This window comes from Microtus oregoni, unplaced genomic scaffold (assembly GCF_018167655.1).
Source record: "Microtus oregoni isolate MIOR12 unplaced genomic scaffold, Mior012 000027F_ref0000203, whole genome shotgun sequence".
Lineage (NCBI taxonomy): Eukaryota > Metazoa > Chordata > Mammalia > Rodentia > Cricetidae > Microtus > Microtus oregoni.
Window position 1 is genome coordinate 19,776,904 of NW_024543086.1, and position 15,815 is coordinate 19,792,718.

The 15,815-nt window shown below is 38.1% G+C and overlaps 1 protein-coding gene across 1 annotated transcript in view; it reads right to left on the bottom strand.

Annotated features, from left to right (window-relative positions):
* LOC121463823 (lysosomal-trafficking regulator-like) overlaps window positions 1-14,993 on the bottom strand; it is a 32,727-nt gene extending 17,734 nt beyond the window's left edge. The window contains 2 exon segments of the mRNA XM_041676320.1: window positions 11,791-11,989; window positions 14,895-14,993. Of these exon segments, the coding sequence (XP_041532254.1) occupies window positions 11,791-11,982 (192 nt within the window). The 5' untranslated portion in view covers window positions 11,983-11,989; window positions 14,895-14,993.
* Window positions 14,994-15,815: the final 822 nt, after the last annotated feature.

The following is a 15,815-nucleotide window of genomic DNA, read 5'->3' on the forward strand; positions in this document are numbered from 1 at the left end:
AGATCACATGGCCCATATATGAGATGATGACTAAGTAACTTGACAACAAATAAACACAGAGACATATGAGAAACTATATGGTAGAACTGAACTGACTCACAGTTCATTTTCAATGATGCACAAAGAAGAAAAAGACTCCTCACAGGTCTCTCGTTTAAGTAACGAGGTGGCTAATAATATTTCCACAAAGAGAGAAAAGTCTAAGAGGGGTAATAGGTTAGAGTAAAGACAGACTGCCTTAATTTTTTTTTGCCTTAATTTTCTAAAATTATATTTAGTGTGCATGTGCTATTAGGCTGAGCAGTGAATTACCTGATGAGACATTTCATTAACCCAGATTCATTTTTTTAGACATATGCAATTTGAGATGCTGGGAAGATGTCTAAATGGAGACCACTTTTAATAGACAGATAATATACAGACTGGGAACTTAAGATATAAAAGTCATCTGGGTGGATACCTAGGACATATGTAAGGTTTTCCGGAGAGCAAGCAGAATAATGAGAAAGAACTGATAACACTGGTATTCAGAGCTCCAAAAGTCTTTAAGGTGGGCAGTGCTGAAGTAAGTCTGTTGAGCAGATTGACAGACAATTGCAGAGAGAGGCAGAACCAGAGAAACCACAGATGAGAACAGTGAAAGAAAAGGCATTAAACAGGATGAAAGCCGTCATTTCTGAACTATATAAAATGATGGCTGAAAAGCCTTTAGCAACTGAAGGGTGCTGGTAACATTCACAATCACAGCTTTAGTGGAGTGATGATGGAATGAACAGAAAGTTCCTGTTACAGCAGGCTGAAGAGTCAAGGGAATTAAAGATTCCCAGTCTTGGGAGCTGGTGAGATGGCTCAGAGGTTAAGAGCACTGGTTGCTCTTCCAGAGGTCCCGAGTTCAATTCCCAGCAACCACATGGTGGCTCACCTGGTGCCTTCCTTGCCAGCAGTACATTGTATGCTTAATAAATAAATAAATCTTTAAAAAAAAAAAAAAAAAAAAAAAAAAAAAAAAGATTCCCAGTCTCAAATAAAGTAAAAGCTTGTTAGCTCATTAACCTTTTGAGTCCTCCTAATGTGAGTCTTTAGTGAATTCTAATGGAACAGGCACACTGTCCTGGTGAGTCCTTGCTCTATAGCAGTACACTGACAAATCTCACCATTATGTGAACAGACATTCCTGCCTTCACATGATCTGGAACATCCCTAATACCATCCTACCATGTAAGGCCTAGCTCCAGCAATATCTGCTCTGTGAGGCTCACTACCCACTTCTTCCTGAGAAACTTCTCTAACCCCTCAGGATTTTAATGCCTGTTGTCCCCAGTTCACTATGCAGACTTATAGACAAGCTCTTGAAAGGATGAGATGAGAGCAAGTACAGATCTTTGGGGTTTGACCCTGCTATGCTAAAACAGCAGTCCTAGGTGGGGAGGAGGAATACATTGGCAGCTTAATGCAACAACTCTTCACTTAATACTCAATTGCTCTAACACAACTCGTTATCGAGGAAGCGCTCCCTAACAATATCAACAACAATTTTGTTGTTGTATGTGTTTGCGTGTGTGCACACCATAATGTTTGTGTGCATGTTTCTCTCCTTCCACCCCAGAACATGAGTTCTAGGGGTCAAATCCAGCACACTAGGCTTCTATAGCAATCACCTTTACCCACTGAGCCATCTCAGTGGCCCTGATTCTATTACTATTTATTTATTTATTTATTTATAGTTTTTCAAGGCAGGGTTTATCTGTGTAACAACCCTAGCTGTCCTAGAACTAGCTCTGAAGACCAGGCTAGCCTCAAATTCACAGAGGTATGCCTGTCTCTGCCACCTGAGTGCTGGATTGAAGGTTGTGCCACCACCACCCAGCTCTATTACTTTTAAAGTACCATATATTCCTATTTTTTTAATCCTTTCTGGTTTTCAGAGAAACTTCACATGTAATTCTGTCTTTGAGACCCATAAATAATTTTTTTATTTGTAGGCACTCTGGAAAAGTAGGGCTTAGTTATTTCAAATAAATCCCTCTAGTTTTATCTCCCCAAATCTAAAGTATGCATAATAGTTACAGTACCTAGAAATGAGGTTGTTCCCTCATGTCAGATCCACACACACTACATCAAGCAATACAGGCCATGTACAGAACCATTCTCTGGTTTTCTAGTGACCTGACATTTAGAAATGAAACTATATCGTACCTTCCCTTGATACTTACTGTTTTGTCTTCATTTCTAAAAGAGAAAAAGGCTAGATCATGCCTTTTAATTTTCCCCTACAAGCCGGGCGATGGTGGCGCACACCTTTAAGCCCAGCACTCGGGAGGCAGAGGCAGGCGGATCTCTGTGAGTTCGAGACCAGCCTGGTCTACAGAGCTAGTTCCAGGACAGGCTCCAAAGCCACAGAGAAACCCTGTCTCGAAAAACCAAAAAAAAAAAAAAAATCCCCTACAATAATAAATAATGAAATCATTCTCACTGAAGTGTCACTTTCTCAGCTCAGTTCAAGAAACACGTTACAAGTGCTTGGCAAATACCAGGCACAGTTCTTTTTATGCTAGGCATCCAGGAGTGGTAGTGACTGGAGGAAAAGGAAAAACTAGTGAGTCAGGGAAAGGCTGAGATCCCAGCCCAGACACATTTCTAGGAGGCTCAAAGGTAGGCATCAGTGGGGACCTGGTCATGGACTGTTTGACATATCAAGGAACATGGACTATAGCTAGAAAGTAATTCAGAGTTACTGAAGTTACCAATGGTATTACAAATGAATGTCTTTGCATACTAACTAAATTTAATTTTACAAATGTAAAAACATATGATACCAGCATGTGAACACACTGCTAGTCTTCATTTCTTCTCTAAGAATTTATTCTATTGTATGGTATGATACATCTAAAAAAGTTTCTTCATTGGGACTATCTAATCTTTTTTCCATCCCAACTGAATAGATACAGAGCTAAAGAAAACATGTAAGTCTGTACTGTTTTTTTAAGCTTTGCTAAAAAGATTTCCTATTGATTGTTTTTATTTCTGTACACATCGCTTTGAGTATAGTATTTTTTTTTTGAGACAGTGTTTCACTGCAGCTATTGAGCCTGTCCTGGAACTAGCTCTTATAGATCAGGCTGGCCTCAAACTCACAGATATCTGCCTGCCTCTGCCTCCCAAGTGCTGGGATTAAAGGCATGCACCACCACTGCCTGGCTTTCACATCACTTTGAAAAACAGTACTTTTACTTCTCCATTTATATATCATTATGTTTTGTTTGCTATTTGCTTTATACAGGGCTTTACTATGGCAGCCCAGACTGATTTCAAACTTGAACTCACAATGATCCTTCTATATTTGTATTCCATGTGCTAGAATTATAGGTATGTGCTATCACCCTCAAAACTGTCATTACACTTTAAAATTCCACTTAACTAATGCATTTCTTTAAAAGCAAGGTATTGCCAGGCATAAATACACATGCCTTTAATGCCAAGACTTGGAAGGTAGAGGCAGGAGAATCTCTGAATTCAAGGCCAGCCTTAGACTATATAGCAAGTTCCAGGACAGCTAGGACTAACTACATAGAGACACCTGTCTCAAAAGAAAAAAAAAACCTCGGTAAGAGTACAGAAAAGTCTGTCTCAAAATCAGTTTTATATATAATGGCTTTAGTAATATAGAGGTAATTCCACTAAGATTCATATGAAACCCACATTCCAAAGAAAGTTATACTTTTAAGAAAACTATGAGAGGAGAGAGAAAAGAGTAAAGGAATATGGGGGAATATATTCAACATACAATATATACTTGTATGAAAAAAATTTTAGAGGATGGAAATACTACCAGCTTCACCTAAAAGTGTGAAGGAAGGCAAAAAATGAAGAAGTCTCTGTTCCCCAACCCTAGTTAAAAAAAAAATCAATCTGTTCTTAGTGCATGAAGCCAAGAGTCCTGGAGACCAAGAATTAATGAACTATTCATGTAGAATAAAAATATTTCACACACTCAGAATGGGTGGAAACCTACAAACCCAATCAGGGACTACCGTGTGTGTGTGTGTGTGAGAGAGAGAGAGAGAGAGAGAAAGAGAGAGAGAGAGAGAGAAACAAAAACTTAAATTTGTCAGCGGTGGTGGCGCACGCCTTTAATCCCAGCACTCGGGAGGCAGAGGCAAGCAGATCTCTGTGAGTTCAAGGCCAGCCTGGTCTACAAGAGCTAGTTCCAGGACAGGAACCAAAGGCTACGGAGAAACCTTGTCTCGAAAAATCAAAAAAAAAAAAAAAAAAAAGAAGAAGCAGCTCTCTGCCATTTAAAAAGAATAACTTATTTAATAGATTAAAATGATTACATGTAATAAATCATTAACAAATGGGGTTTATCACAGAAATCTAAACTTAGTGCAACATTTAAAAACCATCTGTGTACTTCACCCACACTAAAGTATTTTTACAGAAATGACAAACTGAATAAAATTTATATGGAAATCCGAAGGACACAGAATAGACATTGCTGATGAACTAGAATAAAATTGGAAAACTCGCTGGGCAGTGGTGGGGCACACCTTTAATCCCAGCACTCGGGAGGCAGAGGCAGGCAGATCTCTGTGAGTTCGAGGCCAGCCTGGTCTATAAGAGCTAGTTTCAGGACAGGTATCAAAAACTACAAGAGAAACCCTGTCTTGAAAAATCTAAAAAAAAAAAAAAAAAAATTGAAAAACTCATATGACCTGATTTCTGAATTTACTTTTTAAGAAAACATTTATTTATTTACTGATTGATTGATTTACTGAATTTATTTGGGGGGGGTGATACTTGTGCTATGATGCATGTGTGGAGATCAGAGGATACCTTGCAGGAGCCAGTTCTCTTCTTCCACCATGTGTGTTCTAAGGATTAAATTCAGGCCATTAGGCTCAGGCTTGGTGGCAAGGGCCTTGACCCACAAAGCCATCTTGCTGGCCCTCTAGATTTACTTTTATTTAAAAACCACAGTAATCAAGTCAGTGCAGTGTTGGTGAAAGAACAAATAACAGACTGGTGTACAGAACAGAAAGTCCAGATAGAAACCACTAAGTATACAGTTAATTTGGAAAGGACTGACACTCTGTGTTCTCCCAGTCCATGAACAAAGTATAAATCGGTTTATTTGGGTATTTTCTGCAGTGTTATACTTTCAATAACATCAGCAGTGTTTTCATTTAGGAAAGAAGAGGCTCTGGAAAAAAAAATGATGCCATAACATTTGGTATGTGCAAAAGAGAAGAATAAGAACCATAATGCCTACCTCACACTCTATGCAAATAGTAATTTTAACTGGATCACAGATCTAAGGTTAAAAACAAGACTAACAGGTTAGGAAGGCCGAGAATATTGCTCACTTATCTTGTACTCATGAGACTCTGGCTTCAATTCCCAACACTACAACAAAATTAAATAAATACATGAATAAAAATAGCTTTAAAAGTAGAATATCTTAGAACTTTAGGGTTGCAAGACACAATTTTTTAGAACAGAAAATACCACTGTAAAAGAGAAAACTCTATTTTTCTGAAGACACTGTTAAGGGTGGTGGTATAGGTGTTTGCTTAACATTCAAGAGGCCTTGAGTTTGATCCCTAACATTTAAAAACAACAAGAAAACACTTAAGAAATGAAAAGGTAGCCAGGTGCAGTGGCATATACCTAAATCTAGAACTGGGTAGGCCAAGGAAGGAAGACGAAGAATTAGAGGCAGGCATGGACTGCCTATTGAAACCCTATCTTGAAAACATAAAAAGAAGGAAACACAAGAAGAGAAAAAAGGGAAGCAGGGGGAGCAGAGGGGAGGCGCCTGTTACAAAGAAAATACGTGCATGCTAACAAAGACTTCTATCTCTAATACATGAAGAACTGGATAGATGACAAAGAAAAAATTAGACTTTCAAAATGGAACAAACTAGACATTCACAAAAGAAGATACAATAGTCCCCCTTCCCCAAAGTTTCACTTCCTGTGGTTTTAGTTATCGACAGTCACTACAGTGTAAAAAAAAAAAAAAAAATCAAGAAATAACTCATAAAATGTAAATGACTTTTATTAAAGTACATAATTGCTCTATTTTATCAATTATTGCTTATCTTTTACTGTGTTCAACTTATAAATTACACCTCACCACTTATATTTATATACAGGATAGGAAAATACACATAGTTTAGTACTACATACTACATCCAGTATCAGCACATATCTCTTGCAGAAAAGGAGTGATCATTATGTGTGTGTATATACATATATAGTCATTTCATATATATATTACATGTCACTATATATTATAGTATATGTATGTTATATAAACATATAACACACACACACATATATATATGGTCAATAAGTACATTAAAAAGTTCCCAGTATCCTTAGTTGCCAGGAATGTAATCAGATACTTCTTCATGCTCACTTATAAATGGCTAAATATAGTTGTTCTATGCATAGAACAACTAAAATTCTCATATATATCTAATGAAATTTAAAAAAATGGTTCAACCACTGAAAAATGGTTCTTACAACATTACACATATAACTATCCTTTCACCAGTAATTTGCATGCCCAATGAAAATTGTAAACACAACCACAGAAAGACTTATAAGAATGCCCATAGCATTTTTATTCATAATAACCAAATGCATTTAGTCGGAATGATTAAGCAATAAGTGACTGGTTAAGCTGTGATACACACATACAACAAAGCACTAATAACAAACATGACTGGCTGACTGATGCACAGAAGAGATACAACAATCTCAGAGTCACAAGAGGGAAAACTATGTGATCACTGATGCAAAGTTCTAGAAAATCAGAATTATACCTAGATGCCAGTAATCAACACATCAGTTCGTGGGCAACTGACAGAGACCATCTGCAAAGGGCATGATGAAACACTGAGTGTGATGGTGGTTGCATGAAGATATAAATACTTGTTAAAATGTATCCAACTACATATTTTACATATGCACACTTACTTTGTTAATTCTCTCTCAATAGAGTCCTCATAATTCTTTTTTTTTTTTTTTTTTTTTTTTGGTTTTTCGAGACAGGGTTTCTCTGTGGTTTTGGAGCCTGTCCTGAAACTAGCTCTTGTAGACCAGGCTGGTCTCGAACTCACAGAGATCCGCCTGCCTCTGCCTCCCAAGTGTTGGGATTAAAGGCGTGCGCCACCACTGCCCAGCTTCTCATAATTCTTTATATTAGATATTGGTAAAACAAAAAGGGTCCACAGTGGATGAAGAAGGACATAAATCACCACATCCCCCAAATACTCAAGAAATGCCCCTACTTCATATAAAAGCTACAGTCCACTCTGTAATATGCATTTTTGTGTCTATTCTGATTCCATCTTTAAAGAGAGTGTTTTGTTCAATTAATTTCCCTTAAAGACTCAAATCATCATTCTCCACTAACCAAAATAACCAAATATAGATAAACTCTATTTTTAAAATGGCTATTTGTCTGCACTCCAAAGACAACATCTACTTCCCTACTGTCAATGTTATAAATATTCCAAAGAGTGACTAGGGAGAAAGAAAGGATAAAAAATTATTGCATAGGAAAAACATTATTGCAATTAAAGCTCAAGTATTTTTAGTCATTTAGCTACATATTAAACACTGTTTCACAAAGGGACCAACAGACTTATATACAGCATAATTTGATAAGAGTTTAGCCTTAAAAATAACATATAATGGGCAATGGTGGTACACATCTTTAATACCAGCACTCCGGAGGCAGAGGTAGGTGAATCTCTGAGTTCAAGGCCATCCTGGTCTACAGAGTGAGTTCCAGGACAGCCAGTGTTACACAGAGAATCCCTGTCTCAAAAAAAAAAAAAGTCCCAAACAACAACAAAAAGATATAACTTGAAAAGAATCACTAAAAAAGTATGCATATGGTCAATGAGCATATAAGAAAAGGTGCTCAGCACCTGTGGTTGTCAGTTAAATACAAACAAAACTATGAAGCTGGAGAGATGGCTCAGTAGTTAGAAGCACTAGCTACTCTTCCAGAATACCCGGGTTCGATACCCAGCCCCATATAGCTACTCACAACCATCTGTCACTATAGTGACAGCTGATCTGATGCCCTCTCTGGCCTCTGTGGGTGCACAGACATGCATGTAGGTAAAACATCCATACACACAAAATAAAATAATTTAAACAACTATAAGTTACCATTTCAAATTCATTTAGAATATTTAATGCTAAAGCCTGGCACAACATTACTTGAAAAACTATTACTGCTGTTATGACTTGGATGATTTTAGACATTTTAATAATACATTAAAGGATATTTCATGGATTATAGGGAAAAAACAGCAGCCACAAAAAGCAGATTAGTGGTAGCTTAGGGCTAGGAGGAGGGTGGAAGAGGATGGCTAGATTACAGGTTTCCTTTTGAGATAATGAGGGTATTCTAAAATTGGCTATCGTGATGGTGCACATATTTCTGAGTGTCCTAACCACAACTGGATTTTGCATATCAAATAAAGATTATAATATATGAACTAAATCTCCATAACAGAGTTAGTTGAAAAGCTAGAGATTTTGATTAGGATTATATTGGAAGGTATAGGTCAATCTGGAGAAAATATGTACCTTTACAGTGCTGATTCTTTGAACACAGGAAAATTTAATCATTTTCTACTTAATTATATATCCTTTAGGTTCTTATAATAATGTTTTATAGAATTATAAGCAGAAGTGTTATATATATTTTATTAGATTTTAGGTAAGTGCATTATATTTATGGTGCTTTTTATATAGTATCTTTAAAAAGAAAAGTTGGATGTGATGTTACATACCTATACTCTTAATACCCAGGAAGCTGAGGCAGGAGGATTAACAGTTCTATAGAATGAGTTCGAACCCATCGAGGATAACAATGAGGGTGATAAGGGAAGAAGGAAAAGAAGCATATGAGCAGAAAGAGAAAAAAAGTATAATTTAAAAAACTGAATGTATACAAGCTAAAAGATTATTTCACTCTACAATTTGCATGTTCCCTAAATATAACTCATATTAAACTTTTAAAACTGCATTCTGATCTTTACTGAAAGCATAAACTCTTTTTTCTGAACTATAATCCTATGTTTCTACTAATAAGCAGGATAATCTCATGCCATTAGAGTCAAAAGCTGTGGTGATTCATTATTAAGAAAATATTTCTTACATTCTACAAGATTAGAACTTCTGCTGAACCTCACAACCAGAGTAAATCATACACCTTGAGGTCACCTAAGACTTAACACTGGGTCAGGACATATAAACGGAGACTACTTTTTGGTTTCCCGGCCACCAAGACCTGAATAATCACACAGAAACTATATTAATGGCCTATTAGCTCAGGATTCTTATTAACTAACTCTTAAATTAACCCATTTCTATTATTCTGTTGCCATGAGGTTGTGGTCTACCAGTAAGGTTCCAGCATCTGCCTCCTTTGGTGTCTTTTGGCATCTCTTTGACTCCACCTACTCTCTCTATGTATTTCTGTTAGGATTTCCCACCTAGCTTTATTTTGACCTGCCATAGGCCAAAGCAGATTCTTTATTAACCAATGGTAATAAAACGTATTCACAGTATACAGAGGGGAATCCTATATCAAGGACATAGTGGTGCATGTCTTTATCCCAGCACTTGGGAAGCAGAGGCAGGTAAGTCTTGGCAAGTTCAAGAACAGCTTGCTCTATACAGTAAGTTCCTGAACAGTCACAGCTACACAGGGAGACCCTGTCTCAAAAACACCAAAAAAGACTTAAAATTGCTATTCTACTGTATACTCATACAGTTTACCTGCCTTTAAGAGAATAATTTAACAATCAACTTTACTTGCTGTGGATTTCCCATGTAATCAACTTTTATAACCTAAACTAATGAATGCATAACTGTAACCCTAAATTGTGCACTTTTCCAAGAATGCTCTAATAATCATTTGCTGAAAGCAGAAAAATAGAGGTTGAAAGCAATCTTATAAAATGGATAGATATCCAGTTTCTCAGAAAATTGGAATCAATATACCTCAAGATCCTGCTATATCACTCTTGGGCATATACCCAAAGGATGCTCCATCATACCACAAGGACACTTCCTTAACTATGTTCATAGCAGCTTTATTTGTAATAGCCAGAAACTGGAAACAACCCAGATGACCAAGGAATGGATAAAGAAAATGTGGTACATTGACACAATGAAGTATTAGTAAACTGTTAAAAAAATTACATCATGAAATTTGTAGGCAAATGGTTAGAACTGGAAAAAAAAATCATCCTGAGTGAGGTAACCCAGACCCAGAAAGACAAACATGGTAGGGACTCACTCATAAGTGAATTTAGCTGTAAAGGAAAGGATAACTTCGCTACAATCCACAGACCCGGGGAGGCTAGCTAACAAGGAGAGCTCAAGGCAGGGATACTGTCTGTTATCTGGGTCAGTTGAGGTTAACTGGACTCTATACCTGATCCCTTGTAAAACTCTGCTAAAGATTTCTGTAAAGTATCTCTCACTCTTTCCCCATGTGATACCTTCTGTGCTGTTCAATAAAGACAGAACAAAACCCTTTGTCAGGGATAGTCACACAGAGTTATACACAGATACAGAGACAGATTTATAGGGCAAACTTTAAGCATCATAGATTCAGACTTATGCAGTAGAAAGAGAGGAGATGAAAGATGTAGGGAGCATGAAGTAGAGAATTCAAATATGGCCTTGATTTTGGTTAAATGACACCAAGGGGAGTGCTAGTATTTCTTTCTTTATATAATAACAATATATTATTGGTGACTTGGAGATTATTTCTGAAGTATTCAAACCAACTGCAAAAGGCATATATATGAAACTTCTTTAGAAAAAAGGTCACTTTTTAAAATTCTAAGATTTTTTCAGACAGTTTAAAAAGTATCCAAATGTAGCGAGCTGCGTGGTGTCACACCTGATGGAGATGTATAATCAACTCCTGAGATGGCTAAGGCCTGACCTGTGCTATAATCACGCAATGATTATCAGCTGCCTGCATATGCGTGAACCTATGGGCAGTGCCCACCTGGCAGTTCGGGGTTGGCAGCCCATGCCTACTTAAGGGCTGGGAGAGGTTTGCCCGGAGAGAGAAGAGAGGGAAAAAGAGAGAGAGGAAGGAAAGACGAGAAAGATTGCTGTGAATAAAGTCCTGAATAAAACTGCAGTGAGAAGAATTCCGGGTGTCGCATCATCCTTGCGGGTCGAGGGTGGCCGTGACATTCAAATAAATAATATTTCCACTTATGGGGCTAAATTTTATGTTGGAATAATGTGAAAAATAGTGTTTGGTCTGAAGCATCACCCCAGCTTCCTAACACCCCTTTATACAAAAAGTCTGGATTGTTTTGCCTGGGGGCTTCACCCCTGGCTCCTGGCATAATACGCCCCCCCAGGGAGGGTCATGACAGCCTGCCAAACAGTAACCCCTCCCCAGGGAAGGTCAAGACCACTCCCACAGGCTATTTAGACTGCCCCCCCCTCAGAGAATGAACATGTGGTCTCTGGGTTTTGCATGATCTCCCCTATTCTCTCTTCCTCTCTCCATGCTTTCCCAGGACCACCAGGGAGCATTCCATTAATCTTTTAATTCGGTTTAATTTGGTCTTTATTGGAATTATTTGTGTCGGCAGAGAGGCTCATCTTAAGAAATACCTAACAGATAGGACTTTAACGCAAAGAGATTCTCAGAAAGTATAGAATCTACAAGTTACTAACTGATGACCAGGACTAACAGACTGATTAACAATTGTATAACATTACCTGGTCAATGATAGAATTTAGCTTGGTAAGTAACAGAAATCCTCGACCATGGACAAGGTACTGTCCAAGTGTTGCCATGTGTGTCTCCTCTTCTTCTTCTTCCCTGGCCTCCACTCTCTGGACCACTGCATTGCAGAGCTGGTTGACATCGATCAGAAATTCACGTGCCAATGAGTTACTGTCAGTACTCATGACAGAGCTATACAATGAAAAGAATATAAAAGTTTTTAAATGAATATAAATTTACCTTTAAATGTATGTGATTTGTAGAGTGACTTAAGATTGTTATATATCAATCCCTAGCTCTCTATTACTCTCAGGCACAGTTCTGACCTCATTAGGTAAAGCCTACATGGCAGTACTAGTCCAGGGTTTGAAACCTTGGCACAGATAGGCAGGCATGAGTGACACCACTTGAGAGAAGACACAGGTGAACAGTGATAGTTAAGGGAGGTTCTGACTTTCTCTCTTATATAGACTAAACAATTACTTTGCATATTTAAAACAGATAAATGGCTCTTTTAAAAATATAAACTGAAGGTTACAGAAATGGTTCAGTGGTTAAGAACCCTTGCTGCTCCTGTAAAGGACAAGGATTCAGTCCCCATCATATCCATATGGCAACTCACAACTGCCTTGTAACTCCAGTTCCAGGGGATCCAAGGCCTCCTTCGGGTCTCCCTGGGCACCAAGCAAACATGTGATGCACATACATGTGCAGACAAGACACTTGTGCACACAAAATGAAAACAAATAAATCTTAAACTATAGGATAAATAATAGAACATAACATACGTGGGAGCCGAGAATGCAGGCTGTTTCCCACATTTGTCTGAGGGTTGGAGACTAACCAGTACATTTGGCACTGCTCCTTTGGTAGTAAAGCCTAGCCAGTGCCATCCTGAAAGTGGTCAGGATATGCAATTGTTGTTCTACTCCTTCTATTGTAATTATGAGGTCACCTGGGGAAGAGGTGTTTTCAGCCTAGGTGACAAAATGGACTTAAGTCATTCCCCGCTACCTAGGAAACAGAATGTTAATGAAGTTTTTGTTACCTTCCCCCTCAGTTTATGTTGATATAAAAGCTGTTTGAAAAATAAACGTGGGCGATTTCAGGATTTGAATGATCACTGAAACTCCCTCCCGAAACTGTCAAGTGAACTGTGTCTTTAATATTCTCACACCTCTATGCTGGTAAGAAATGATTTATGTTGGGGCTGGACCCCGACAAACATAGAATTTTTCTCTTGATATTACCCAGTCATTGGCTTACTCTCCTAAAACTCCAATACTTAGTTAATGTAGGAAGTGATTCCTGTCAGGTAAGAACTGAAGAACTTTAGCTGCCTAGCTTATGCCACTTTTAGCCAAATAAAAAGCAATGTGTTACTTTAGCATTAAGGAAAATAGCAAGGTAAAACATGCAGGGAATGAAGACAGAAAAATGTACACTCAGAAAAGAAAAATCATAAACAACATAGGACTCAAAGAGCTTCAGAACAGTTTTATCTTATGGCTAGAAGTAACTTGGAGAACTGAGAGAAGGCTGAGCATTTAAGAGCACTTGCTGCTCTTGCAGAGGACCTATATTTGGCTCCCAGAACCCACATGGCACCTAAAAACCTTCTGTAATTGCAGTCCCAGGGGATATGACACCCTCTTCTGGGCTCTGCAGCACCAGGCAAACACATGAGTGCACATATATAATACAAGAAAGTATTCAAATATTTAAAAAAAAAACTCTTCCTGAAAGTTCTTACTCTTTATTTTTTTAAATTGACAAAATTTCATTTATTGTACAAAACACAATATTTTAAAACATATCTATCAAATACACTATGGAATGTTCAAATCAAGTTAATTAACAATTTTATTATTTTACACAGTTATCCTACAATGAGAACACCAAGGTTCACTGTTTTACATTCTCTCCCCAACCTCTACCCCGACAGGGTTTCTCTGTAGCCCTGGCTGTCCTGAAACTCACAGATCCATCTGCCTCTGCCTCCGCCTCCTGAGTGCTGGGATTAAGGGTGTGCACCACCACAACCTGATCTGTTTTACATTTTTTTTTTTTTGTTTTTTGTTTTTCGAGACAGGGTTTCTCTGTGGTTTTGGAGCCTATCCTGGAACTAGCTCTTGTAGACCAGGCTGGTCTCGAACTCAGAGATCCGCCTGCCTCTGCCTCCCAAGTGCTGGGATTAAAGGTGTGCGCCACCACTGCCCGGCCTGTTTTACATTTTTAAAGAATATAATATATCATCACTGACTAGAGTGACTATGCCAGGCAACAAATTACCATTATGTACAAATTGCCAAAGTTCTGAATTCTCCTATGCAGTAATCATACAACAGCGACATCCTAACTGCACACAAACAGAACACAACGCTAGTAGGTCATTAGAGGGTATTTCTATTTTGTTCATTACTTCTTTCTTTTTTTTTTTTTTTTTTTTTTTTTGGTTTTTCGAGACAGGGTTTCTCTGTGGCTTTGGAGCCTGTCCTGGAACTAGCTCTGTAGACCAGGCTGGTCTCGAACTCACAGAGATCCGCCTACCTCTGCCTCCCAAGTGCTGGGATTAAAGGCGTGCGCCACCATCGCCCGGCTTCATTACTTCTTTCAATAAATGTTGAATATACCTGAATATTTTCCAGCCATTCTGAATATCAGCTGAGCAGATGGGCATATATTTTCTAATATTTCATATACTCAGAAAAGTATAAAGAATACATAATGTGAGCAAATACACAAAAATACACATACACTACACACAAATGTTTTAAAAAGATATAGAACATGAGATTACAGCCAACACCCAGAATCGGTGTTAGCATTCAAGATGCTCAGGTAAGTTTGTGAATGTGTATGTATATGTGTAAAGAAACAAAGATTTACAGCACAGGAAAGCTACATCTACACTAGCTGGTACTTATTACTATGCATGGTTTTACAGGTTACACATGCTCATAGCTATAAAAATACTAACTATACAATCTAAATATACACCTTTCCTATAGAGAATCTAATTGTTTACTCTAACTATATTAACTCCAAAATTTCACCTTGACCCCAGACTTCTGACTGCTAATATTACTCTACTTACCAGTCTTTCAACACTTCTGTAACATTCAGAATGTCTAATATTTTGGTTCATGAACTAGATGAAACTGTTTCAGCAAAAGGCTTCACCTGTAAGAAAAAGATGCAAATACATTAGCAGCAATAATAAACCACAAATAATGCTAAAAAGTTCTTGCAAAATATCATCAGCCAGTTTTTATATGTGATATATATAACTGGCAACAAATTATTCGTGATCTCAAGAGCACACTTCAAAGAAAAAAATCCTAGTTAGCTGAGAACCTCTTAAAAGCCCACTCACCCACCACTGACCTGAGAACAGGGCAAAGCTCCACACCTTATACAGGTAGTACAGGTAGAGGGCAACCCCAGCCCCTACCCACCCAAACTGAGACTGGGGCAGAGCTGTGTGTCTCATACAGGTAGCACCGGTTCCTAAAGCCTAATTGTTGTATCAACAGATTAATGTATCTCTTGACCCTGACCAGAGAAACGCCTCTTTTGTGGAGTAGGTAACAATTTAACACAAAGAACCATAACTGCCCAATATGCAGAGAATAAGAGACTGTGGATCTAAATGGCACATCTATACCACACCCCCCTCCTCCCAAGGCACAGGGATGGAAGAAGAGGAGATGGAAAGGTTGTAAGAAGAAAAAGAAGCAGTAGGTGACTATAGCCAGTATTTTCCTTCATACAACAGGGAGGTTCCACAGAGAAATTGACAGTGGTTCAAGACCTGCACAAGATCAAGCCAGACAAAGACCCGGAATGAAGGGAGGAGGTGGTCAGGAACTTCTACCCCTGAAGACCTACTGACAAGTAATGACTGCTAGAAAAAGAAGAGTAACTTCTCTTCAAGGATGTGGTATCTGAGAGATTCTGTATATTCCAGTAGATGACCCTACACTTATGCATACCAGCAACACTAAGTGAACTCTGG